Here is a 24683-nt window from a genome sequence, read left to right on the forward strand (position 1 = left end):
GACCGAACCCCGGTGAGACGGGTCCGGTGCAGCCCTCAACGCTTAGGCAGGCGGGCGGCCGCGCTTGCTCCCTCCTGTTACAGGATGCAGTTTCTGTATTGCTTACACAGGATTCAGAAAATAATAAAGCCCAACGTAAATTTGAAACTTGCTGTTCGGCTTATTATCTCCTGCCATTTTGCCCACTTACCAGGATCTTTTTTTCTGTCGGGAACGACGCCCTCGTCGTACTCCCCTCTGAGTGGAACACGGCTGCACCGACTGGGAACCACTCTTCCTCAGGCTTCGCGTTGTGGAAAGAGAAATCTTCCTCTCACTTCTTCATACTCGTACCAGCTGCTGGTTCCCCTTTGACAACGCGTCTTTACGTCTTCAGACTATGACTTCTGACAGACGATTTTAGGCGTCGAGAAACGGCATCTTTCTGTGAACCGACAGCGTCTTCTTCGGTGGCTTTCAGGCACGCCACAGGGAGCCTGGGGACCCTTTTATGGGGGAGCCACGGCGGCGAGGGCAGTTCTACACCCCGAGGGGCCCCGGGCCCACGGCAGGTTCCGCGCAGGCCCCCCCGGCCAGGCGGTCCCCCGGCCCCCACCCGCTGCTCCCCACACCGCACGGGGAGCCCGCCTCGGGGATCACCTTCCGGCGAGCAACAGGACGCTCCTTCCTCAGCAGACCAGCCCCGGCCACCGGGCGCTTCCCCAGCGGCAATTTCGGACCCCGCCATCCCAGAAAACAGGGGCCCTGCACCTGAGACGGCTCCGCTGGGGCTGGCACGGCCGGCAGGAACCCGCCCCGCTCCGCCCCTCGAGCAGGCAGCGCCCTCGGCCGCCGCCTCTGAAGAGGGCGCGGCGGGGGCGGGCGGGGGAGCGGAAGGGAGCGGCGGTGCGGCTTGCGAGCAAGATGGCGCCGGGGGTGCGGGGGCTGAAGAGCTTGGTGTGGCAGAGTGAGTGCGGGGTTCCGCTCCGCGTCCCCTTCCCCCCGCCTCCCAGGACCGGCAGCGGCCTGGGGCCGCTCGGCGGGCGGCGGCTCGGGCCGGCCGGCAGCGTTCGCCGCTGAGGCGCCGCCGCCTCCCCCCCGTAGCCCGGCGTGTTAGGGTCAGGGGTCCCGCGGCTGCCAAGGGCGGGACCGGGGTCGTTCGGGGCGCGGTAGCAGCCGCGCTGCGTGTCGGGCTGAGGCGGGCGGGCGGCGGGAGGACTGGGCCCGGTGTGCGACAGAGGCTGTGGCCGATTGCTTCTCCCCGGCTGTTTCAGCAAGGGGCTTGCCGGGGTGGCGGGAGGCGGCCGGCCCGGCGTGGGGCCGCGAGTGCCTACAGTAACAGCACCTGGGCGGAGGCGTTTTTGCCTGACGTGAGGGTGAGCTGTGTGGGCTATAGCCAGCCGGGCCCCTGCTGCCTCCGAGACGGCCGTTCTGGAGAGCGCTGGCGGCGTCGGGCGGGGCTCCGCGGCCGGCTGGCGCGGCTGCCCGCTCTGCGTGGGGCTTCGCGGTTCTCGGAAGGAAAAAGCTGGAGGTGTCCCCGGGTACTTTCACAAACGAACCGCAGGTTTTTATTGCCATGTAGATTGTGTATATAACAGGAAGGATGTTGAACTGGAAGCAACCCAGAGGGCAAGTCTGAGGAATGATAATGGATTTTGGGAGTTGTGTAAGCAGAAAAGGGTTCAGGAGAACTGAGCTTGAGTTCTGTTGTTTAACAGCATAAACAGAATACACCAACTGCATCGCTCTTGAAATGTGCTTTTTGCTTAAATAGCTTCAGTGTTTTCTGTCAGTTTATTAGATGAAGCGGGGCGTAAGGTTTTTGAGTTACTATGAAGAATGTCAATGTTGTAAAAAGTAACTTGAGCATACTGGAAAGCTAAAGCATAAAGTACTCATCTTTCAAAAGAAACTTCTTATGTTAGTGTGAAAGAGTCTGTGTAGGAAATCTTTGTAAAGTATAATAAAACCTTGAGAAGCACGAAGTTGGAGATCTTGGGAGTGTTGCATGCTACGCAGTACTAGAGTTGGTGAAATTGAAATGAAGACTGGATGAGCAAGTAGGCTGCTCAGCTGGAAGAACCTGCTGAATTCTGGGACACTGCAAGTTGGGGTAGAGATGGAGTGTCTTGTGACAGTGTCATGCCAAAGGGACTTGGACATAAGTGAATAATATCATAAACATTGAAAAGACAGGTGTACTTTTGTTGTATGTGCACTTACTGTTCTGAAACTTCTCAAAGTTGTTTCACTTGGTAGTAATCACGAAACGTATGCTGAATTTGCTTTCTTGTATTTTAGGCTTCAATTTCTATTACTTTCACATTTTTGTTTGGGAAAAAGGTCTGGCTATTGTAATAGCAGTTGTCATCAGCTTAATCTGAAATTCTGTTCTCTGGGAAGAGAGAACAGAATAATCAGACCTCTTTATTCCTATGTTTATAAACACCAGGTTTTAAACAGTTCTCAAAATCTTCTGACTCTTAATTAATACATACCACTGCTGTATGATCAGATCTGCATTAGCCTGGTGACGCCACCCCTGAAAGCTGCAACTCGTAGTTCTGGTGATCTCTAAAATCGGGGGGTCATAACTACATGCTGACTCCTATTGCTGAATGCTGTACAAGCTTTTTAATTGACATTTCTCCCAAAGCTGTCATAACAGGAAAAGATAATGGATACCTTATTTAAGATAACTTTCAATTCCTGAAAGAACTGGTATTTTCTTAGGCTTATTCTGGAATTCTAGAGAAAGAACAAGGACATCTGAAGTTAGTGTATATTTTTAAAAATAGGTCTGTTTGTGAATGTGTTGGTCCAGCTGCCTTGTCTTAAAGAGTAGCTTAAATTTTTGCATGTGCACAATCCATTTAGTGGAAAATTTTGCTAAAAAAGTAGAAAGTGAAATATTTACAGGCCTGTGATCATTCAGACTGATTTTCATGGAGTTGTTTAAGATTAGCAAAAACAAAAAAATTACCTACATCTTTCTGAAATGGGCAGGCAGGGACAGTTTGTGGTCAAGAATTCTGTAGAGGTATTTATTCGTGGGGTGGGGCTTTTTTTGTTCCTTCCTTTTTAGGTCTCAACATATGAGTCCAAATGGGTGAATTATTTTTTTAGTAACAGTTTGATTCCTCTAACTGGTAAACTGTCTATCTCTGTTTCTTCTTACAGAGCTAAAATCATCAATATTTGATGACTGCAGGAAGGAGGAAGAATGGAAGGTATAGTTTTGTTATAATTTTTGTAAGAATGTTAGAATCACTTGAACAAGTAATCTGTATCACTGGGTACACAACGAAGAAGTATTTAATGACTGTCACTTTCACTTAAAATTGTTTTCTATCCAAATAATGGATTTCAGTTCTGTTAACTCAGATCTCTGTATAATCCGTAAAGAAAAATCTGAGGGCTAGCGTAGTGAGAACAAATGGTTAGTTCTCTCAATATTTTTTTCAAGTTTTGGGGAAAAAAAATAGAAACTGTTTCTGTTTATCTTCACTTCTCTTTTGAAAGACTTGTACTTCATTACTTTCAAAAATTATATTGCTGTGCAATAGATGTGGAGCAGGATTCAGCAGTACGATACCTGTTAAGAGCTGCTTAAACTGTAAAACAGTTGTAGAGTAAGTACAGACAAATTGAAGCAGGCCATGGGGTAAATTTGGCAGGAATTCAAAAGGCTTGTGTCAAAGCGAATGTTTTTAAATACTTTCTAGTAGGATTAGTAGGGACAAGCTACGTATTTAAGATGGAGCTCATCTTTTGAAATCCTGTATGTAGGGAGCTGCCTTCTGATGCTATTTGAGATTAATTTCCCACTGCAAAGTTGCTGTATGCGAGTGATGAAAATATATAGAGTAATAAAATTGATTTCAGCTTCAAATTTCCATGGCAAGTTGTTAAGGAAATAAATAAATCAGCTATAGTAAACCCATGTTATCTAAATACCTGTGTTTTTTTAAATATATTTAGATAATTCTTTTAGATGATTACACTACTAAATTACTGTCACTGTGCTGCAAAATGACTGATCTACTGGCAGAGGGTATCACAGGTAAGCGCAATTCTTTTTGATATACCGGTGGCAATATCCTGATAAGAAAAAGGGAAAGAATAAAATTGCTGGTACCCTTGCAAGAAATTGTCTTAATTTGGTAGATGAAGACAGGTAGCTAAGGTATATTAGACTAGCAGACTTTCTGGCTTGTACAGTAATTACAGTTGTTGTTGTGGTGTTTATTTTTTTTCATGAGAAATCAAATGTTTCTCTGCCAAGAAGCTAAAATCCTTTTTATATTAATCTTTTTGCTAAAGATTGCTGTAAGGTTTTTTGTCTCTGTGTGTTGGTGGTTTTGTGGTTGTGTTTTTTGTTGGTTTTGTGTGGGGTCTTTTTGGGGGTGGGTGTTTGTTTGCTAACATCCAGGATGGGGTAAATAAGAAAGTTGTCTGTCACAGAGGGATTTTAAGGATATTATCTGTAAGTTGAAGGGAAATGAGTTCAGTAAAGAATTAAGTGAAGGTTAGTAAGACACACAAGAATAGGCAAATTGCTCTCGGCATATTTTCCTAATGTGTTCTGTAAATCGGTAATATCTGCTGCCTTGAATTCATTTATGCTTATGAACAGTAAAGTTAGGATACGAGGGCGGAGAAATTGAAGTACTGAAGACAAAATGAGAACAGGAGACAATAAGAGACAAACTGAGAAGTGTTTGCAAGCAACTGGATATGACAGAGGCAAGAATTTAAATTTGATTTCTATGTTGTGCAGATATATTTTAGCCTCCTCTCAAAACAAGAGCTTTCCGTAATTAAAAAAAAAAAAATATCCGCAACAAAAACTTGAAACTAAATTATATCAGTGATTACTTTAACTGGTGTAAATTCATAAGCAACATCAGCTAATCAGTTTGTCACTTTTCAAAGAACTTGGGAGTAGTTTCTAGTGGATTAGAGTTTCTTACCTGCTGGAACGTCACTCCTGTTCCTTAATGTTGGATGCTGCCAACAGTGAATAATAGATGGGTTGTGATACATCTCAGTTATGCAGTATGCCTGTTTAGATAAGACTTTGTTCTTCTACATGTATTTTAAAAGAAGTGTCTTCCCTCTAGTAAATTGTATGGGCTTGTCTTCCCTACAACTTAAAAAAAAAAAAAAAGGATGTTTTTCCTATCATAAAACACTTCTCAAAGTTGTTTTTTGATTGACCTTTCTGTAATGTTTATTAGCAGGATGATACACTAAACTTTTTCCCTGCCAGTTTTTGAAATTGAAATGAATAGACAAAATGTAAATGGTCTAGTTTTTAATTAGCTTTAGGTATATATTTTTAGAAACACTTTTGTAAGAGAGGCGTATTTAGACTTAGTTATTTTTCCACAAGTTGCAAGACTTTTCTTATTCCAGCTGTTCAGTATAATATGATTCTTCTGGAAGTTTAAGAGCAAAGTTGTATACATTTCACTCTTTGGAGTGTATTTTCAAATGTAATGTGTACTACTTATCGTTTGAGAAACTTTCAGTGAGCCTGTATCCTGTTCATTAATAAGAAACCTTTTATTTTCAGTGAGTACACTACTGAAAAGAACCTGTCTTTCCACACCTAAATGTCTGACATGACTTACCTTCCTTGTTCCTCCCCCTCAGAATTACTGAGCAACATGAATCTCTCTGCATTCTCAAGCTAGTGTACTGCAACACTAGATAGTAATGACTTTATTAAACAGTGAAAATCAAGAGCTGAGTGAAGCTGATGTGCTGAAAATGTCTAATTTGTGCCTGCAATTATACTGAAACAGAGTAGGAGCTCAGGAAATAGGCAAACAAAGGACAGAAGAGGCTCCAGTCCAAAATGATGCCCTGCATACTTTCATTCTCCCTCTCCTTCAGTGTGCTGGAAGAATGCTGGAAGAACAATCTTGCCGAGGCAGTTCTCTTGCAAGATATTTCATACTGGGCTCCATAGCTCGAGCATGCTTGTACTGCCATACCATTCTGCGTGAGGGTGAAACTCTGCTTGTGTAGAATAGCCAGGAAAAATTTAGTCTTACAAATTTAGTTGATGATAAACTGAGGGTTGAAGAGGTCTTGTGGTAACTTGGTGTATTTTAAAATAATAAATAAATAAAGGCTTTCTTGGCGGAAAATAGGTCCTTGCCACTAGTTTTATGGACAGCTTGATTTGTGTTATTTTATTTTTATCATCTCTGTACTAAAATAATACAGTGCTTTCCTTAAAGATGCATAAAGCTCTTAATTATAAAAACGCAATATTTCTTACTTTATAGTGGTGGAGAACGTATATAAAAACCGTGAGCCAGTCCCACACATGAAAGCAATATATTTCATAACTCCCACCAAAAAGGTTAGTGTTTCAAAGAAAGTGTCGTAAGATCTCTCAGACTGAAAAAGCAATATTATTTTAAAATATTGATTTATTGTGTACAACTGTGCAGTACTTTGTTTGCATTTTGTGTGATGCTTAGTCTTCCATAATGAAAAGACAATGCAGTGTCACCATAGAGTACGTTGCAAATGTGTACTTTTTGATCAATGGAGGCACTGTTTCGTTGCTTAGGTATTAGTTACCTCACTGAAAGAGATACTGTATCAAATAATGATGCAATGCATTGAGCAATAGAATTCAAAGCAATGGCTCTAATAAGAGATTACTGTTACTTCCTAAACATTCTTGAGAGAATAAATCTGAGCACTGTTACAGCTGAAAAATGTTGCAAGTATCCTGCTTGCTTTGCTTCCTAAAGTGATCTTGGTGCATGGCTGACCTTCTGTAATTGTTTATTCTTGGTCTGGAATTAAAAATCTTCTACTTAAGTGTTTTCTTATATGCTGATTTGCAGTAGTCCTGAGTGGGACTGGGTAGTTAACAGGGCAGGAGGAGAGGAGAGAGAGAAGCTTTGTCTGGTATAAGGAAAGGCAAGACACTGTAATGATTTTGTTCCTTTTTTTTTTTTTTCCTACCCGCTTAAGTCTGTAGATGGGCTTATTGATGATTTCATTACTAAATCATCCAGCAGATACAAAGCAGCATATGTGTATTTCACTGACTGTAAGTAAGCTTTTATTGTAGGTTGATAAGTAACTTTATACATGTAAATAAGTAAGCTTCTCAGCTTTCTTTTCTGTAGGTTAGGAAATGAAAATTTTGGGTCCTGTTTCCTGAGGGAAGACTTGAGACTCAAGTCATTAAACATATTTGGGTTGCTAGAACATGGTCACTGTGCCATGTGGCAGTAGTCATTTCTTTCACAATTACCAAACAATGTTGATCATTCCCCACCTCAACTTTTAGTTTAGGTAATCTGGTTTTATTTTTAAAGTATTCCAGTCTTGTGTGTTGAAGAGTGTGGAGGATTCAAGTAAAACTATGTATCTCACGAAAACAAAATAGTACTCATAAATGCACGAGAATTTGCAAGAAAAAGGTTTTGTAACTGGTTAATTAGGTAGTTCCCTCAGAGCCGAGCCGGCTTCTTTTTCCCCATCACCTGAAAGAAGGTGCCTCCTTAGCCCTTGCATGCATGATACAAATTGCAAAGCAGAGACAGTTAGTGCAGATAGAGTTAATGTGGCTGCATGTTCCTCTGCAGTCAGTCAGTGTGACTAAAATAGCTGTGTAAGAAGGAAAAACAAAAAACCCAAACAGGCCACTGAAGGCAGAGACTGAGTTGTGACTGTCTCTGTGGATGGTGCATATCTGCTACCATATGTTATCAAAGGAGATGTGAAATTGATATAAAAAAACTCTTGGATTCTTGGTTTGTTTTATGTTAATTGGTTCTTAATTTAGAATTGTCTGTGCTGAATACTGTAAGCTTATAAGTGAGGTAACAGCTGGAATACGCATAAATGATTTATACTTTGAATCTTCTTTTTTTCCTAGTTTGTCCTGACAACCTCTTCAATAAAATTAAGTCTTCCTGTGCAAAATCAATAAGGAGATGCAAGGAGATCAACATTTCCTTCTTCCCATATGAGTCTCAGGTAAGTTTTGTTCTCTGTTCGAACAGCAAGTGGTGTTGACCTGCTAGGAAACAATTAAATAGAATGTAGCACCTTTTTTTCTTTTTTTTTTTTTTTTTTTTACTGACAAACTGTATGTGAGACCTGTTGCTGTTTTGGGATATTTCTAGTGGTTGCCTGTATTTTTTTAGATGAGAACAAATGCTATTGTACTCAAAGATTTACTGTTTGCAGTTGACCTCTTTGCAAGATTTGGAGTCAGTTGCGGTAGAGAGGTTAGAGAAGAAATATATTCCTTAAGAGAAGGAAAGTATTCTGGCCTGTCTTTAGTAAGCAGTAAAGTTTGTTATTGCTTATACTGAGCTGTTATTTTGACAAACTGGGTAGGTTGGTGCGTAGGAATAAGTAGAACTAATTTGGGCATCATAACTACTCGGTGAAAATCAGAAAAGGAGACCAAACGGATGAAGAGGACTGAAGGGGAGGGGAACAAAACCAAAGGCTCACAAAGAAATAAAAGCAATAACAACTTTGCAGACTTTGAGAGGAAAATGTGGAAGTCCATGTTTTCTCAATTAAAAATTTGAGACTGCCAATGGAAACCAGTAAGTGGCTTCCATGTGAAACCACACAGTGGGTATTGTGTTGAGAAATAATTTATTGCTTATGCACTTCATCAGATACAGAGGGCTGAAACGCACTCTGATACTCATATAGTGAAGCACCCAAACTCTGTCCACTACTGGGAGTTATAGAACTAACTGTGAATGTTTCCCACAAGTATTTCCTATATTCTTCAAACTTTGCAAACATAGCAAGGGTCAGAACTCTTATGTATAGCAAGTGGCAGGTGAGTATAGGAGAGGTTGCTGCTATCCATGTCTTACTGTGGTGCAGTTTACTAGTTTGAAGACACACTACTTCTGATAATAAAGGTTTTTTATTATTTAGATTGAGAAGCCATTAGATTGAGAATAATTAGTATGGTGGTTGGTTGGTTTGTTTTGCAGTGGTGTTGATGTTCCAAAGCTTTGTTGCAAACTGTGGGAGTTCTGTTAAAGCTGCTCTTAAGAAAAATTTTTATAGCTTCCTCTACCAAAGAAGACATAGGAAAATTTTATTGTCCTTGTTCTCTGGAGGACCTGCCATGAAAGTAGAAATTGGCACTGTCTTTCTGAAGTTGAAAAACGAGCAGCACTTAATCTCTTCTTGTTTTTATTTTGGTTTCCGTGTTCTCAGTATTTTGGGTTGTGAGCACCCTTTGAGCAAAGGAATGCAGTATGTTAATGGGTTCTTATTTAAAATCCCTGGGCCTGCTTTCTGTGGTGATAAGAGTAAATAATCAGATTGAGCCCTGGGCAAAGTCCAAGTGATTATCTACTTGAATGAAATGAACATCCTTTATCTGGGTGGACATTCTGCTTTGGCTCTGTAGTCAGAGCCTATCTGAGCCTGGAGAAAATCCCTTTACCGACAATGGGATTGTTTTAGTGTTTGCATTCAGTTTACTAAACTGTTGAAAAAGTTTTTCTTCTGTGTAGTACTAAACATTTTTTATCAGGCTTTAATGCATTTGAAGAATTTCAATTCTTGGAGGTAAAGTCTTCATATGCTAAACATACAATATGTAAAATTCTATTTTAAACAAGTTTAACTTGATGCATTCAGTGATCACTCCGGTATTGCGTTGTATGACTCTGTATGAGACACTGGACGGTATTTAGTTCTGTCTCTCAGGTCCCTCTATCTGTATAGACAGTAAGTAATTTTAAAAATACAGTAATTTACATAAGGAAGGACAGTAATAGAGGAAAAGAGTGTGAGAACAACAGGACAGAGAAAGAGGACTGAAGTGTGGGTTTGGGTTTTTTGAAGTATATTATGCATGACTTTATTACAGGATGTAGCTTTAAAGTCTTAGCAGTTCTTCTACCAGATATTTTAGAAATATACAATTTAAGCCTTTTTTTTTTTCTTGGTTGTGCTTTACATAGGTATTTACTCTCAATGTCCCAGATGCATTCTACCGCTGTTATAGTCCAACTCTGGAAAACACAAAGGATAAAGATACATTAATGCAAGTAATGGCTGAACAAATTGTTACCTTATGTGCTACACTAGATGAGAATCCAGGAGTACGATATAAAAGGTGGGGTAAAAACTGGATTGTATGGTGTAGTTCTTTCACTTCTAGGACTTCCTACATCGTTTGGCAATAGCTTGAGGCTACAGTATAGTTTCTTTTATTGTGGATTAATTGTTTTTAATCCACAACTCTGAAATATGGCATGACAGGAATTTGCGAAGTGTAGGCAGAGCAGTGAATTATTTCTGTCTTTATTCTTGTAACAGTACTTACTGTATTCTGTTTTGCTATGAACTGCTTGTTTCATGTTTGGTCAGTAGGGTGGCACTCTAATATGGTGCATTCTAACACACTGCATGCATAATCTTGTAACAGAACTGCTGCTGTTGGTAGTTTTGTGGCTCCGCTTGGCACTAAGCAATTCATAAATTGCTGAGGCAGATGGGATCAGGATTTCTTTGTAGTAGGGATATTGAGGAGAATACCTCTTTTGAGCTTTGCTAGAGGGTACAGAGTAAGATCTCTGAAGCCAAAGTAGGCATCTAAAATGATGCTCAAGAGTTGCATTTTGTAGTGTAACGTTTCTCTGCAAAGATAACAAAGAAATAATTGCTTGACTATTTTTTCTTTTTCTTCTTTCTTGTTTCCTGCCTCTGAGTGAGAATTTTAAGTTCTGGGCCATATGCCAGCTAATGGCAGTTTTTTGGCTGGAGCAGTTTCTACTGTGTGAAATACCTGAAGCATTCAAAGGGTAGAATCGTAATGTAAGAGTGAAAATACATTGGAAATACTTAGAGTGGAGTTCAGATACTGCGTGTGAAACCAAAGGATCAATGTAGGGAGTTTCCTGTTTTAAAGGTTCTGTTTTAGTGTTTTGATGAAGAAATTTAAGTCATTTTTGTATCTTTCCTTTTTCCCAGCGGACTATCTGATAAAGCCAGCAAACTTGCACAGCTTGTTGAAAAAAATCTTGAAAACTACTACAAAACTGATGAGAAAAGCCAAATAAAGGTAGAAAGTGAACAAAAATGTTTGCTTCTTTTTTCTAAGTTGGGGAGGAATAATCTTTGGAGTACGTTTTGACAGTAGGTTCTACAAAACCAGATTTTATTTATTCATAAAGGCAACTAGTTGCCATTTAGTTTTCGTGTATGAAAGCAACTCAGAGGTAGTAACTGATAAGGTAAATCTGTATGTAAGGAAATACAATTTGTATGATCAAACTAAATGTACTTGAAAAATTTGACCTAGGATAATGTAGGGGATGATACAAACCTGAAGAAAAGTGGATAACTTTTGTTTTAACATCACCTTCCATAGGGCTGTGTGTAGAAGGGGCTCTGCTGCAGAGTTGAAATGTCTCCCATTAAGGGGTTTATTGTCAACAAAGATACAGCTTTTTCACATAGATAATATTTTTGAGCTGTCACTGCAGATTAGGGCAGTTGCCTAAATGCAGAATTACGGGCTAAACCATTCTGACTTGGTGACATTCCATTCTGCTACAAAATAAATGTACCTGATGCTACTGCCACTCTGCTAAGCCCCAAAGTGAAACTTTCAGTTGAATGCTTGGAGATTTTTTTTTTTTTTTCTGTATTGCAGCACAGTATAGATAATCTACTCTGAAATACAAACAATACACTTTTTTTTTTTGCGAAAAATCAGTGAGGCCTTTTTGTGTGTGTGTGTGTCTTTTTTTTTTACATTTTTTCTTCACTAGGTGAGCTTACAGAATGCATTCTAATGGGCTAAGAGCACTGCCTTAAAATGAGTATTTAAAACCACTGTGTTCTGGTAATCATTTAAACATTTGTTTCTATTTATGTTGATAAACCCTTGGACCATACTTTTAGATTTTTTTCTGTTATTTTTCCAAAAGTATTTGCAATGCTGTAACTTCATGTAAAGTTAACATGCCTTAACTTTGCACTGTATGTCTGAACTCCACACTTATTTGATGGCTTTCTAGGCTAAAACCCACTCCCAGCTAATAATAATTGATCGTGGCTTTGACCCAGTATCAACTGTACTTCATGAACTCACCTTCCAGGCAATGGCGTATGATCTGCTACCAATTGAAAATGATACCTACAAGCAAGTACTTTTTACAAAAATCCAAACAATTTTCTAGATTATAAAATCTGTGGAATCGCTTAGCTGAATTGCACCATAGCAATATTAGCTGCTTATATTACATAAGTGTTGCTTCACTTACTAGTCTTTTCTCCTGGATTTGTGACTTCCACTTTTTATTAACTTCATTTACTTAAGATTAGGTAGGGTCTAACTGGCATTTTTGCTAAGTTTTGAGTCTAACAAATGGCATTTTTTTTAAAAAGCAAAGAGCTTTGTACTAGACTTGAGGCAAAACCTTGGTAGAGCACATTCAGATTCACTACCTTTTCTTTCATTTTGTCAACCTTCTTGGCCTAACAAGACCAGTAATAGAATACTGAGGAGAAGCTTAGTTATTTCTCAGGAATGATCAGTTTTATAGCTCTGGTTATGTAATTTGTGTCATAGTTAAAATTTACATTTCTATCCTAAATGCACACTTAGGTAAGCCACGTTCAGTTTATAAGCATTATTTTATCACTGTTTGGCATAGTGTGACATTGTTGTGCATAAGGTGCGTACTTTGTTGCTGGATTGTTCTGACAACGAAGATCTTGGTAAGGCTTTGCTTTCTGATCACCCGCTACCACAAGTGAGATCTAATCCGATCATTGTTTAGTTAAGCAAACAGCAATGTGCATCCTCTCTGTCAGAAACATTGATTGAATGTTTTAATTGAAAATGTAGAATTCCACAAAATTTCAGATTTGTAGGTATGAAAATGTAGCAGAGTATGTTTTCTAGGTAGCCATGATCTGACTTTCACAATTAATCTTGTAATTTTTAAAATATTTTTCTGCTTTCTGGCCACATACACTGTGTGAGTTTCTGTAAATGTGAAAACCTTATGTTATATGTTTGCTGTCTTGCTTTATAGGTTTATTTCTGTTTGTAGAAAAGTAATAGCTGGTCTGTAGTGCTGTGAAGCATGTTTCTTGTGTATGTGAAGTAATTTGTCCTACTTTATCTATATTGTGGGTGAATGGGGCTTAATTTTCCTTCAGAGTTACAAAATGTCTTATAATAGATATAGAAAGCTGCACTTTGCAATCTCAATGTGTATTACTTTGCACACAGTTTGCGTTTGAAGCCAAAGGGAAGCTGACGTTGCAAGCTGACGAGAAATTGAGATGCATGTAAATGTATGATTGAAACTCCAGTTACTGTTGGTTTAAAAGAATGTCCAGAAAATATTCATTCTAGAATTCATCTGTTGCTTTTATGTTCAGAGGTGCAATCTGTAAAATCCTTATGTAATTTATATTGTTGGGCAATAGCTTGGCTTGTAAGTGAAAACCGGTGTATGTTACTGCTATTACCATGTGTGTTGATTAAACCATAACAATTAATATTGTAACGAGTTATTAGAAGGGGGGGGGGGCAGGGAGGAACCCAAACCAAATGACTGTCTGAATTTTCTCTTGGAAGATACAAAACAGAAGGACCTGCTGGGAAGGAACGGGAGGCAATTCTGGAGGAAGATGATGAGCTCTGGGTGAAGATTCGGCACAAGCATATTGCAGATGTGATAGAGTATGTGAATAAACAACAAAAAAATGTTAAAAATGCAAGTTATAAAAGTTTCTTTGAGAGGGAAGGTATTTGAGCTGTTAAGAAAGTAGGAATACAGGCAGTAGAGAAGATGGTTTGTAGTACAGACAGCATCCTGTTAAATAATCGATGCCAGGAAGAAAATGTACGTTCAAAGTACAGTATGTACAGAGGTATGCAATTTTACTAATATCAATTATTGAGGAAAATGGAAATAAAATTATTTCCTGGGAAGTATCTTCAGATTATTTAAATCTGAAGGGATTATTTTGCATAAAGTACTAGCAAGTTATTGTGTTAAATGACATTACGTAGCTGTCGTGAACAGTATGTTTCACTTCAGTTTGCTTTGTCAAAAAACACTCCCTTCTCTAAAGGAGACTTGTATTTGAAGCGCTTACTTTCATTCAGAAGTTCTTGTCAATTCTTTTCAGGTTGTAAGAAAAGATTTGTGAACTGTGGTGCTGTTGCATTTGAATGTTTCCTTTTTTTTTTTTTTTTGCTTTTCAGGGAAATCCCAAAACTTTTGAAAGAAGTTTCAGCAAAAAGAAAAGCAACAGAAGGAAAAGTAAGTTGTTTAATGTATTGTTGCTGTTCCTGGTAATTTAATTATTTTCGTAATCAATCATTATGAAATTGCTGACATCTGTGTGATTCATGGACCTATTGCAGAAATTGAGGCTTATCTAATGGCAACTTTTGGCGGGGGGGGAGGGGGAAGCAAGGCTGCAATGGGAAGGGAAATAAGGATGTCAAATGTTGAGGGGGAAAAAAATTTCAACTTATATCATTCCTTCACAGTTATCGATATCTGCTCTGTCCCAGTTAATGAAAAAGATGCCGCACTATCGTAAAGAGATTAGTAGGGTAAGGGGTCTTTTGTAACTACAACTTCACACTAAATTATTTTGTAATTTTCTGTGTTGTTGAAGTCTAGATTTATTCTGTCGTTTTCCTGTTAAGTGTGCTATATAACTTTTCTCCAAATTAGTATGTTCACCTATTGTAAAATTTTGAGAAGAAAACTTGTTTCCAAGTGTTTTGTTTTAGCCTATAAAAAAACCACTTAAATCATTTGCGTGCTTTGAGGATTGAAGATAGCATAGCAGTTTAATGTTAAAAGGTATCATGGTGGTCAATCTCCAAGTGAAGGGTAAAACATAGAAAATGCATGATGGTACTGAATGACAGTTGAAGGATTGACTCTTGTAACCAGTAAAAATCATAGCTTGATGTGTGTGGTGTTGTTTTTTTTTTTTCTGTCTTCTAGCAAGTTACCCATCTCAACTTAGCAGAAGATTGCATGAGCAAGTTCAAATCTAATGTAGAAAGGCTATGTAAAACTGAACAGGTATGTTTAAAAAAAAAAAAAAAACAACACATAAACCAAACAACAATTTGCTGCAAATGCAAGTTTTTTTTGTTTGCAGGAAGAGATGCTTGTTTTTAACTGATAAAACTAGTGTGTCTCTTGTTGTCTTTTTTTTTAATCACTTTTTGAGGTAGTAGTATTAAAGTTGCGAGATACACAAGGCTCTTACTCTGCCAGTAAAGGAAGTGCGATCTGGCTGATTTGTATAAGGGTCGTCTTTGTTTGTTCAAATCTCCGCTGAAGTTGCCTTACTATGTTCTGCAGAAGGAAGCACTTTTAAAATGCCTGGGAAAAGCACCAGTTAGTGTCAGGCATTACATTATACTACTAATCTCAGGTGCAAAACTAGATGAATTTTAGATATTGAACAGTTTTAAATGTTTAAGAGTGTTATGTGGTGCTACTATAATGCTGTAAATACTGAAATAATTATGTCAAACACTTTTCATGCTGAGTTTAAATTGCTGCAGCTTGATTGTTTCCTGAAACTTACGGCTCCATAAAAACTCATTTTGGAACACACAAAACAAAGTGGGTTTTTTAATGACTACTCACTAAACCAACTTTTTTTTAATTTAGGACTTGGCTCTTGGAACTGATGCAGAAGGTCAGAAAGTGAAAGACTCAATGAGAGTCCTCCTTCCAGTTCTGCTCAACAAAAGTCATGAGAGCTATGACAAAATTAGAGCTATTCTCCTGTATATCTTTAGTACAAATGGTATGATAAGCTGTGTGACCCCTCTCCCCTCCATGCCCTCCCCACCCCACGTGCTATGGCCTTTAACTGAAGTTTGGGATAGTCCAGTATTTTGAGTTAGCTTAAGCATCAGTGTTAGAGTTGATGGCCAAGTTTGAAAGAAATACTGGCTATCCTGTGTAGCTTCTCTTCTCTCAAATTAGTAGCAAAGATACTATTGATAAGGAATTAAGAGATTCAATAGAAGTGCAGATCCATACAGTGCTCCAGAATCATTCCTGTGCTTGGATGTGTGCAACAGTTTAAATTTTATCCTTTTCACCTAGTATTGAAGCTGTTAGAGGGGGAGCTCCATATCCATTGCAACCTGAAAATGAAGTTAATGGGGAAGAATTTGTAGTGAAGGAAGAGAAGGAAACTGGCGGAATGTGGGTCTGAGGAATCTATAAAAATACTGAGTTTTAGTCTCAAAAATGAACCATTACACAAATATTAACTAAAATATAGTATTATGTTAGAGTAGACCAGCCAAACAAAAAAAAATCCTGGACTAAACAGGCCAGGATGTGTGAGACAAAATTGGTCTTTACAGTCATATAGTAATTGAATTGTATGTTTTCCTTATATCAAAGGAACTACGCAGGAGAACTTGGACAAGCTGATCCAGAATGTACAAATAGAAAGTGATAGTGATATGATAAGAAATTGGAAATACCTTGATGTTCCTGTTATCTCTTCAGTAAGAATGTATTTATTTATTTTGTAGTTTTCTACCCCCCAAGCGCTTGTCTGCAGCTTTTTCAGCAACTCTTAGTATTATCCAGGTCTTTTTTTTTTTTTATTTTTTTGTTGGAAGTAGGCAATTACTAGGAATTTTTGTTTTTATGATGTGTGTAAGTAGTAAATCCTTTAAACAATTAACATGAATAATTTTCAAAGTGAGATACTGGTAATGTTCCCTCTAAAATCAGATGGTGGCTTGAGCTTGTTGGTTTTAGAAAATGCCAACTTAGTTCCTTGTCTCTGAAATTACTATTTCTAGTGTATTTTGAATTCTACAGGTATTAACTGTTGTTCTTTGTTATTATTTCTTTAATATTTTCTACTGATTTCCCCCCCCCTCCCACCCCCAACCTGCTACTAACTGTGAATAAGTTTCAAAAATCCAAATGCACTATATAATACAACCGTGTTTTGAAAATCTTTTCAGTCTGCTGCTCAGCAACATAAACACCCAAGAAGGGACCGTTCTTCAGAAGAAACTTTTCAACTTTCTAGGTGGACGCCTGTTATCAAAGATGTTATGGAGGTAAGTTTGACCAACTAGTTCATTCATGGGTGCAGTGCAGAAAATTACTCAAGTGAAGAGTTACAGCCAATCTTTTGGAATTCTGTAGTATCTTGAGTTACTTTTGTTAAATACGCCTGTTGAGTAAAGTAATCGCTTCTAGTCTGTCTGCAATATAAAACATTTAGACTGCTGTGTGTTAGTGATGATCCTTATTGGAGGTCATTTTAAAGGTGAAACAAATGCAAGTGAAAGCAAAAGGTCTTTTTGAACAGCTTGTGCTGTGATTGGCAGTGTTTAGTGTAATTTAAAGATCTGGATTTTTTTTTTTTCTCCAGTAGGTCTTTAAACTGTAACTTGGATCTAAACTGTAGATCGGTAGAGGCTGGAAAATGTTGCTTCCAAGAGGTGTAGTTGCTTTGTTCTTAAACCTCTTCCTAAGCATCAGTTAGTGACTGATGTCAGACAGAATAGGAAGTTCACTGGACCTTTGGTCTGACCCAGTGCTGTTATTCATAGATTCTTGGTGACTTTCACACTTTCATTTGTGTCTTCTGAGGACCCCAACTTCTCTCATTTACTGCTATAGAGAAATTAAATATGTTAGGGTAGTTACAGATTAAAAGCTACTAGTGAAGTCTGAACAGTTAAATCAATACTTTGTTTATAAAGAAAGCATATGTACTCCCAATTCCTTGTGATAATTTTTAGTGTTGCATGGTATAGCATTTTATTACATAGGGGTGTGGTTCCTGCGATGCTGCTTGTGAGTGTTGTTCTAAGAAATTGCATGTGCTGGTATTAAATTCCAGTTAGACTTAGTTCCTGGAAGTTGAAACCTGGTGGGTTTTAGGTCTACATACTGATTAAAGTGGGTCTTTGTTTTGCCCTTCAGGATGCTATAGAAAACAAACTAGATTCAAAAGACTGGCCTTATTGTTCCCAGTGTCCTCCTACCTGGAATGGTTCAGGAGCAGTAAGGTAAGTTGTTCAATTTCTTGAAATATAATCTACCCATTTCTTAGTATTTTTATCATGTACATCATAAAAGGGTTATAAAAGTACGTTTACTAAGTGGTGCAACAATTTATATAAGGTAATGTTAATGTGTAAAACCTGTATCTTTATTTCATCTAAAACATGCTGAACTTGGTTGTTAGTTTAAGAGCTCTTCTACAGCTTTTTATTTGGAGTAGCTCCATTTTGCTTCAAAGTTAGGAATAACGTTTCTGTATTCCCAGATTGAGAAGTTTAAACCATTGAGCTTTTTTAGTGTGAGGTAGGAATGGCTTATCAGTATACTGTGATTTAGACATAAAGAAGCTTTCATTTTTTCTAAAAGTTATTTCTGCTGTGGTAGTGGTGGTGTCATTCTCAAAGTTAATGACTTTAGTAAGTTGAACTCAATTTCTGTAAGCTCTCTCATTAGGGGGTATGTGCCTGTTAGATACTTGACCCCTGTTGTCAGGGGATGGTTTAGAGAAGTTTAGAAAAGTTAGAGGTCTTGAAATGAGTTCTCTGCTAATGAATGTGCAATGGTGTGTTCCATGTACTTGCACACTGAACTGAGTAGCAATGAGAGGTGATTTTGGAAATGTTTTTTTAGCTTGCTAATTTATACAGTCCTTTTTTTCCCCCTTTTTAATCGCACTAGCTTTTGAACTTTATGAACAGTACCTGTCAATTTGACAGCTTTATCGCTTTTGGTAGTGTTATTTAAATGGTGAGACACCCAAACAGAGAGAAGAGTGTTTGTATCGCAGGAGTGCTCATTGTGCTAATCAGATGCTGGAATTCATAGGGAGGGAAACATACATATCCTAAATGTGGAGGACACACTTGAATTGGATTTTGATTTAACCTGACTAAATAGAAGACAAAAGATACAGATACACAGCCTTAGGAAAATTTTTTTGTTACTTCCACTGTTAACCAAACTGTTGGCTGTCCTTATGTTCCTGGATACGCACTGTGCTGATCAGTGGCGGGAAACACCAGGGCAAGTCCCTCGATGTTGTAACTGGATCCCTGTCTTACAGGCTGGTGAAATTTGTGAATCTTTTAGGCACCTTAGCAAAGAGAGATGAGGACTGCAGATGACTTAATCTGAATCTGCGATTACTATATGTGTGTTAGAAAGTATATTTTAAGAACTTTATTTTTTTGTTCCTAGTGATCTAAATCTTATTTGATAACAGCCAAATACTTTTTTTTTTTTTTGAGATTCTGTTCACATTTGGAAACCAAAAAATCTAAGACACTAGCTTTTTCAAATGAACCTCTCATGAAAAATGCCCCTGGAATTGCTAGCATGCAGAATTAAGCTGCTCTGTAGAAGTCCTTTGTGTGTGAGCTGTGTGTGCAACAAGGTTTTTTGCTTTGTATTTATTTTCCCCCTTGTGATAACTGACTAGTTTGAGTAATATGCTAACTTGTTTTCATTAAAATTCTTAATTATCAATTTGTCTAAATTCTTCTGCCGAAATTATAATCAAACGAACTGTATGACAGAAGTTGTTACTGCTTGTTAAGTGTAGAATTTTTACCAAAATTAATCAGTAAAGCTATATAAATGGCACTTTGATATATTTTACAGTGCACGCCACAAACCTAAAGCTACCTATCAAGATGAGCGAAAGAGTAGTGCACGACTGATTATATTTGTGATTGGAGGAGTTACATATTCTGAGATGCGCAGTGCTTATGAAGTTTCTCAAGCGTACAAGTCCTGTGAAGTTGTGATTGGTAAGCTTGTCTTGCGAAAAGGGTAGTATGTAGCGGTTTACTACATGGGGTTCTGGAAAATGTAAGGACCTTTTTTCTTACATTCCCTAAGTTGGTTCAGTAAACTAGTACTATAGGCAATTTATTTTTTAAAACTATGGATGTAGAAGTACCTTTTCAACTTATCTAGATTGCTTGATGTTTGGGTTTTTTTTTTTTTGCAACAAGATATTAAGAATAATAAATGCAGTTATGCTCTACAGAAGAATCATCGTGAATTACATCAGAAATACATAATTAAAGTAGCCTGTTATATAGCAAAAAGGATTTAAACAGACCTATATTTCCTTGCCTTAGTGTCCTCACAAACTTTTGCAGCTGACTCTGCTTTACCTGCAGCTACACTTACTACTCTAATTCCTTTTGGAAGTAGTAGGAAAGTTGTCAGACTTGGTGCAAAATGAATCATTTTGGGAGGAAGGGAAGATAAGTGTTTTTTCCTTTAAAAAAAAAAAAACCAACAAGCAAAAAACCTGAAACCAACCAACCCAACAAAATTTTTTTGTTATAGCTCAGTTGACTTTGCAACATATTCTAGTTTTTCTTATGGTTTCTTCAGAGACTTCACACAAACTGCACTGGGATTTGTTGCTTTTGCCCTGAAAACTAGAGCAGTCTCCCTAATCTTACTGAGATTCAGCAGTAAATGCATGAATTTACCAACTGGGGTAGTAATCTCTCAGTTAATACTTCAGAGGCAGCCAATGCTTGCTCCATTAGCTGCTGTGCTTCAAATGATTATTTCCTGTAATGCTGTTTAGATTTAGGTGCTAAAACATTTGTATATATGATATATCAAAACAGAGCTCCTAAACAGAACCTTACCAGAGACTTGAATCCATCTGCAGTGGCAGCTGGTGTCTGGGTGCAGGGTCATCTGACACATGCTAAATTGCTTGAGATGCCTATATTTGGTAATTAAATTTAGTCTGGAGTTTCAAAAAGGATTAAATCTATTTACCACCATTTAAAATAAACAAATAAGTACTCTTCCCTAAAGCAATGACAACCTTGATTCTGAGATCTAGAGTCTATTGCCTTAAAATAGTGGGGCGTGTTGTAGGTGTGTTTGTCGTTTGGGGTTTTTTGGTTTCTTTTCTGTTTGCTGGTTTATTTGGTGGTGTTTGAAGTAGGTTTAATGCTGGTCCTAGTTTTGAGTTTCAATGGAAAGACCAGGACAACAGGAATGTAGTTGAAAAAGGCTGCTTCTTCATCTGAGACTGGTTTAGAAAACCATGTTTAGTGTAGGTCACTCTTCCACTGGAATACCTGGCACTAACCACAGCACCATCTTGTTCAGAGTTGATTCCTGTAGTTTTGTTCGTAATCCTGATTCCTGAGGGAAGGTGATAAGCAGCATTGAAATTTGGCAGTTACTGCAAGGTGAAAACCTTCCTGTGTTTGTGATTCTGAACTTGAAGAATATTAGCCCATTAAGACTGACATTACTAAAAGCCAGGGTTCAAGACGGCCCTGATCTTAAACAGTTAAGAGTTCCCTGTATAATTGTAAGGTGACCGTTCATGGTAGAAGTTCTAACCACTCGCTATGAGAAAAAGAGAGGTAGTTGTGCACTCCCAAAGAAAAATAAGGATTTTCTTTGCTGCTCCAGAGTTGGAGTTTGTTGCAAATTTTTCAAGGAAGTGTTAGCTGGAAAAAGCCAATTTTCTGTAACTGATATTTCTGTGGAAAACTACTGTTTGTGATAATCTTTAATCCAGATGGTTTATTGACTCTAGGATAAAGCCTGTCGTTAACTTGCCCTTTCACAGAATGGGCAGATTTCTTGCAGGCTGGGACAGTTGCATAGAGTGGAAGTGGGCCAGGTTCAAGCCTGTGTTTCAAACTGGGCAGAGCAGGGACTTGAAACTTGTATCCAAAGTAAGAGTCCTCAACTAGATGTCTCGGCGTGTGGAAGAGGGACACTACCTACCTAATAGTGACACTTATATTTATATGATGACACTTTATATGATAACACATGAAAACACTTTTAACTGTTGTGGTTATCAGGTTTCCAGGTACAGTAAAAAACACTGGAATGTGACTGATTTTTTAGAGAGGGAATGTCTGAAAGTCAGAATTTCAGTCTGATACAGTTAATGCTTATGTGCTTTTTTCAGGTTCTACTCATATTTTGACGCCTAAAAGACTACTGGATGAAGTAAAGAGCCTTACTAAACCGAAGGATGTGGTCTGCATTAAGGATGAATAGAAATGGTGATGTTTGTGATGCATTAGGAAATGACAAATAGTATGTACATATTCTTATAGAATTGTCTTTTCTAAATATTGTACTGGGACGCTACATGGTTCTGACTAATAGAATGTAATTTAATATTTTAAACTTGCTGCTTTTTGGGGGGGGAGTAGAAGACAAGAGGGGGCAAAAATCAACACGTGTGTTTCTGAGGTTATATTAGTATAGATGGTGTTACACTGTAAGTGCCGTTTCAAAAGGGCATGTTAATTTCTAACAAATTATACTGAAAGTTATCATGATTATGTATAAACTGGCATTGTTTTTGAGAACTGTGAAACCTTTCTGTAATAGTTATTAAAAAGGGCCTAGCTTCTTAGGTAGAGGCTTCAGAAGAAAAATTTGTAAATATGAGTTTATGGTAAATATATTTCATCCAAGAGCAATGGCTCAAACTGTAATATTTTCTGTAAAATAATTCATTGAAAATTCTTTAAATATAGGTAACTGAAAAATCAGAAGTTTTTTTAGAGGGTGGTGGGCAAGGTAGAAGGTTAATCACAGAAGTACTAAGCAGTTCTGATTTCAATAAATGAATGGAGAAATACTGTCAACTGCACTGAAGTACACTTTATATTTAAGTAGACACAGGGATTATTACTAAAGCTTTTAAAAAAAACTTAATTTCTTTATGATTGTGTCTACATAGTCTGTCTGTTTTCTGAGTTGAATTGCCTGTGATATGGAAGTTCCAAAATTTTAAATATAAATTTGCTTTTTGGTGGAGGGGGGCCAGGAAAAAGAAGAGGAAAAGGGAAGCAGCTGAATCTTTCAAATGGCTTGTTAATTTAAATAAAAGCAAAAAGCAAACCAAATAGCAAAATGTGAGGTGTTCAAGAGAATTTATTATTTTCGTCTACTTTGTTATACACTAAGAACCACATAAATTTGTGTTGAAGGGGGATCAAATAAATTCTAAATTGTGTTAATTCTGTAATACTGGTAATGTTTTGATTTGTCTTAGAAAATTATTTAAGTGTAAACTTACTAACCTTTTAAAGGGGTGTTGTTTTGATGTGCCTTGAAATGTTAAGTTTGTTGGATGTACAATCCGAGTGAAATGTCATGATAAAAAATACAGATGACTCATGGGTCTTTATTTACATTTTCCCCAGCTGTAAAGGTATTCTTTTTTTTGTTTGTTTTGCAGAAAGGTGATTTTGTTTCTTTTCCCTTAATTTTGTCCTCGGGTTAATAGTAGTTTAAGAGAACATCTTTGCTAGGTAAGTTCATTGGGAGTTAGTTATAAGGTGAAAAAAGGTCAAATTCCCCCTTACATCAGAGAGGAATGAAATGGGAGAACATTATATCACAATTCTAAAATGCTGCAGGACATGAGGGTAAGTGGTTGCAGGTGCTTAGCTCATGTAGGTGTATATGAAAGCTACTGCATGCTGACTTGATTTTCAGTAGAAATACAGAACCAACACTTTAACTGGTTCATCAAATGTCATGTGCATCAAACTTCAAAAAAATTAAGTAGAAGTATCTAGAATTATTTTTCTGAATTCTATTTTCTAACTATAAATATCACAATAAAAACACAGACTAAAATACATGTTTAAGAAGTGTATTGTTCAGCATTTTCTTACTGAAAATGCACACTTTGCAATCAGTAGTAAATAATTACGCTTAAATTATATGTATTCCTGACACTTTGGCAGAAGAATCCATGTTCGGTGTAAAAGCTATATGTAGTTTCAATTTTTTTCCCATTCCCAAAGCTTGAAAGCAATAAATAAGGACCAAAATAATAATATCAAAGTGTCCTACTTAAGGACTGAAATAATTGATTTCAGTAGTACATAAAATCCATTATACTGATGTTTATTTGTTGCATAGCACTGAAGAAATACTAGCCTGAAATATTGGATTACTTCTGCATGTTCAGCAGTTAGGCTTTCTTGAAGTGTCTGCTTTAGGCTTAAGTGCTGTCACCAGCTCAAAATTTTGTAGCTGATAAATACAAGATGAAGACTTTTGAGTTTTGGAATCCACCACCCACTTTTTCCAGAAGGCAAAGCCAAACATTACTGTAAAGGTGGATTAATAGACGTGCTTCAAGATTCTGACAGCAATATGTAGCCCAAACCAGCTCCTGGTTTCTTAGAGGCTTGCGGGGGGTGGGGGTGGAATTTCTTGTGAAGATGTTTATTTTTTTTTCCCAGGGATCTTCTTGGCTACTTTTTTTTCTAGATCAAGAATGCTTTATCAAGATCAAGAATGGGAGAGTTCTATCAAGATAGAAGTCTCCCCCCCAAAACCTAATATTTTAGAGCACATGTACGAGGTACACTATAAAGTTCCTGTTTTCATATTATACATCTTAAAATAGACACCTAGCCTGTGCATGTGGACCCAGATTCACAAAAGCACAGATGTTGGTCTGACTACCCTAGATAATAAAGATACATTGCACTTGGAGATACGTATTTCTGAAGTTGAATCTGGTCAAGATTCAGAGATGACCAAGAGGAAAATTAAAGGTAAGGAACAATTTCCATGTTGAGAATGGCTGGAATAGGATGAAGAGGGAAAATTCGATGGGAGGGG

The 24683-nt window shown here is 37.8% G+C and overlaps 2 protein-coding genes across 5 annotated transcripts in view; one reads left to right on the forward strand and one right to left on the reverse strand.

Annotated features, from left to right (window-relative positions):
* The window catches only part of FNDC7 (fibronectin type III domain containing 7), a 16176-nt gene extending 15359 nt beyond the window's left edge, over window positions 1-817 (reverse strand). For 2 of the 3 annotated variants that reach the window (XM_075422274.1, XM_075422271.1), the window contains exon 1: window positions 191-816. The gene's annotated coding sequence lies outside the window, so the exon portion shown is untranslated. Of the gene's footprint in view, window positions 1-190 lie in introns of all 3 variants that reach the window. The other variant, XM_075422270.1, reaches the window with a different exon arrangement.
* Window positions 731-23208, forward strand: STXBP3 (syntaxin binding protein 3). Of its 2 annotated transcripts, XM_075422275.1 has the most exons (19): window positions 731-946; window positions 3160-3209; window positions 3961-4042; window positions 6279-6355; window positions 6982-7060; window positions 7895-7995; window positions 9969-10123; window positions 10981-11071; window positions 12033-12157; window positions 13607-13711; window positions 14240-14297; window positions 14531-14596; window positions 15000-15080; window positions 15681-15819; window positions 16431-16537; window positions 17009-17107; window positions 17982-18067; window positions 19683-19831; window positions 21994-23208. In XM_075422275.1, the coding sequence occupies exons 1-19, from the start codon at window positions 904-906 to the stop codon at window positions 22083-22085; spliced, it is 1785 nt and encodes a 594-aa protein (XP_075278390.1). In that variant the 5' UTR covers window positions 731-903; the 3' UTR covers window positions 22086-23208. The 2 variants fall into 2 exon arrangements, with proteins under 2 accessions (XP_075278390.1, XP_075278391.1); XM_075422276.1 differs by lacking the exons at window positions 10981-11071; window positions 12033-12157.
* The last annotated feature ends 1475 nt before the right edge of the window (window positions 23209-24683 follow it).

This window comes from Opisthocomus hoazin, chromosome 6, assembly GCF_030867145.1.
Source record: "Opisthocomus hoazin isolate bOpiHoa1 chromosome 6, bOpiHoa1.hap1, whole genome shotgun sequence".
Lineage (NCBI taxonomy): Eukaryota > Metazoa > Chordata > Aves > Opisthocomiformes > Opisthocomidae > Opisthocomus > Opisthocomus hoazin.

Bases quoted from the DNA above. Each gene is read 5' to 3' on its own strand.
- STXBP3 (XM_075422275.1), top strand. From the start codon at position 904: ATGGCGCCGGGGGTGCGGGGGCTGAAGAGCTTGGTGTGGCAGA. The intron at 10,124-10,980 runs GTGGGGTAAAAA...CCTTTTTCCCAG, and splicing joins CCAGGAGTACGATATAAAAG to CGGACTATCTGATAAAGCCA. The intron at 14,298-14,530 runs GTAAGTTGTTTA...ATTCCTTCACAG, and splicing joins GAAAAGCAACAGAAGGAAAA to TTATCGATATCTGCTCTGTC.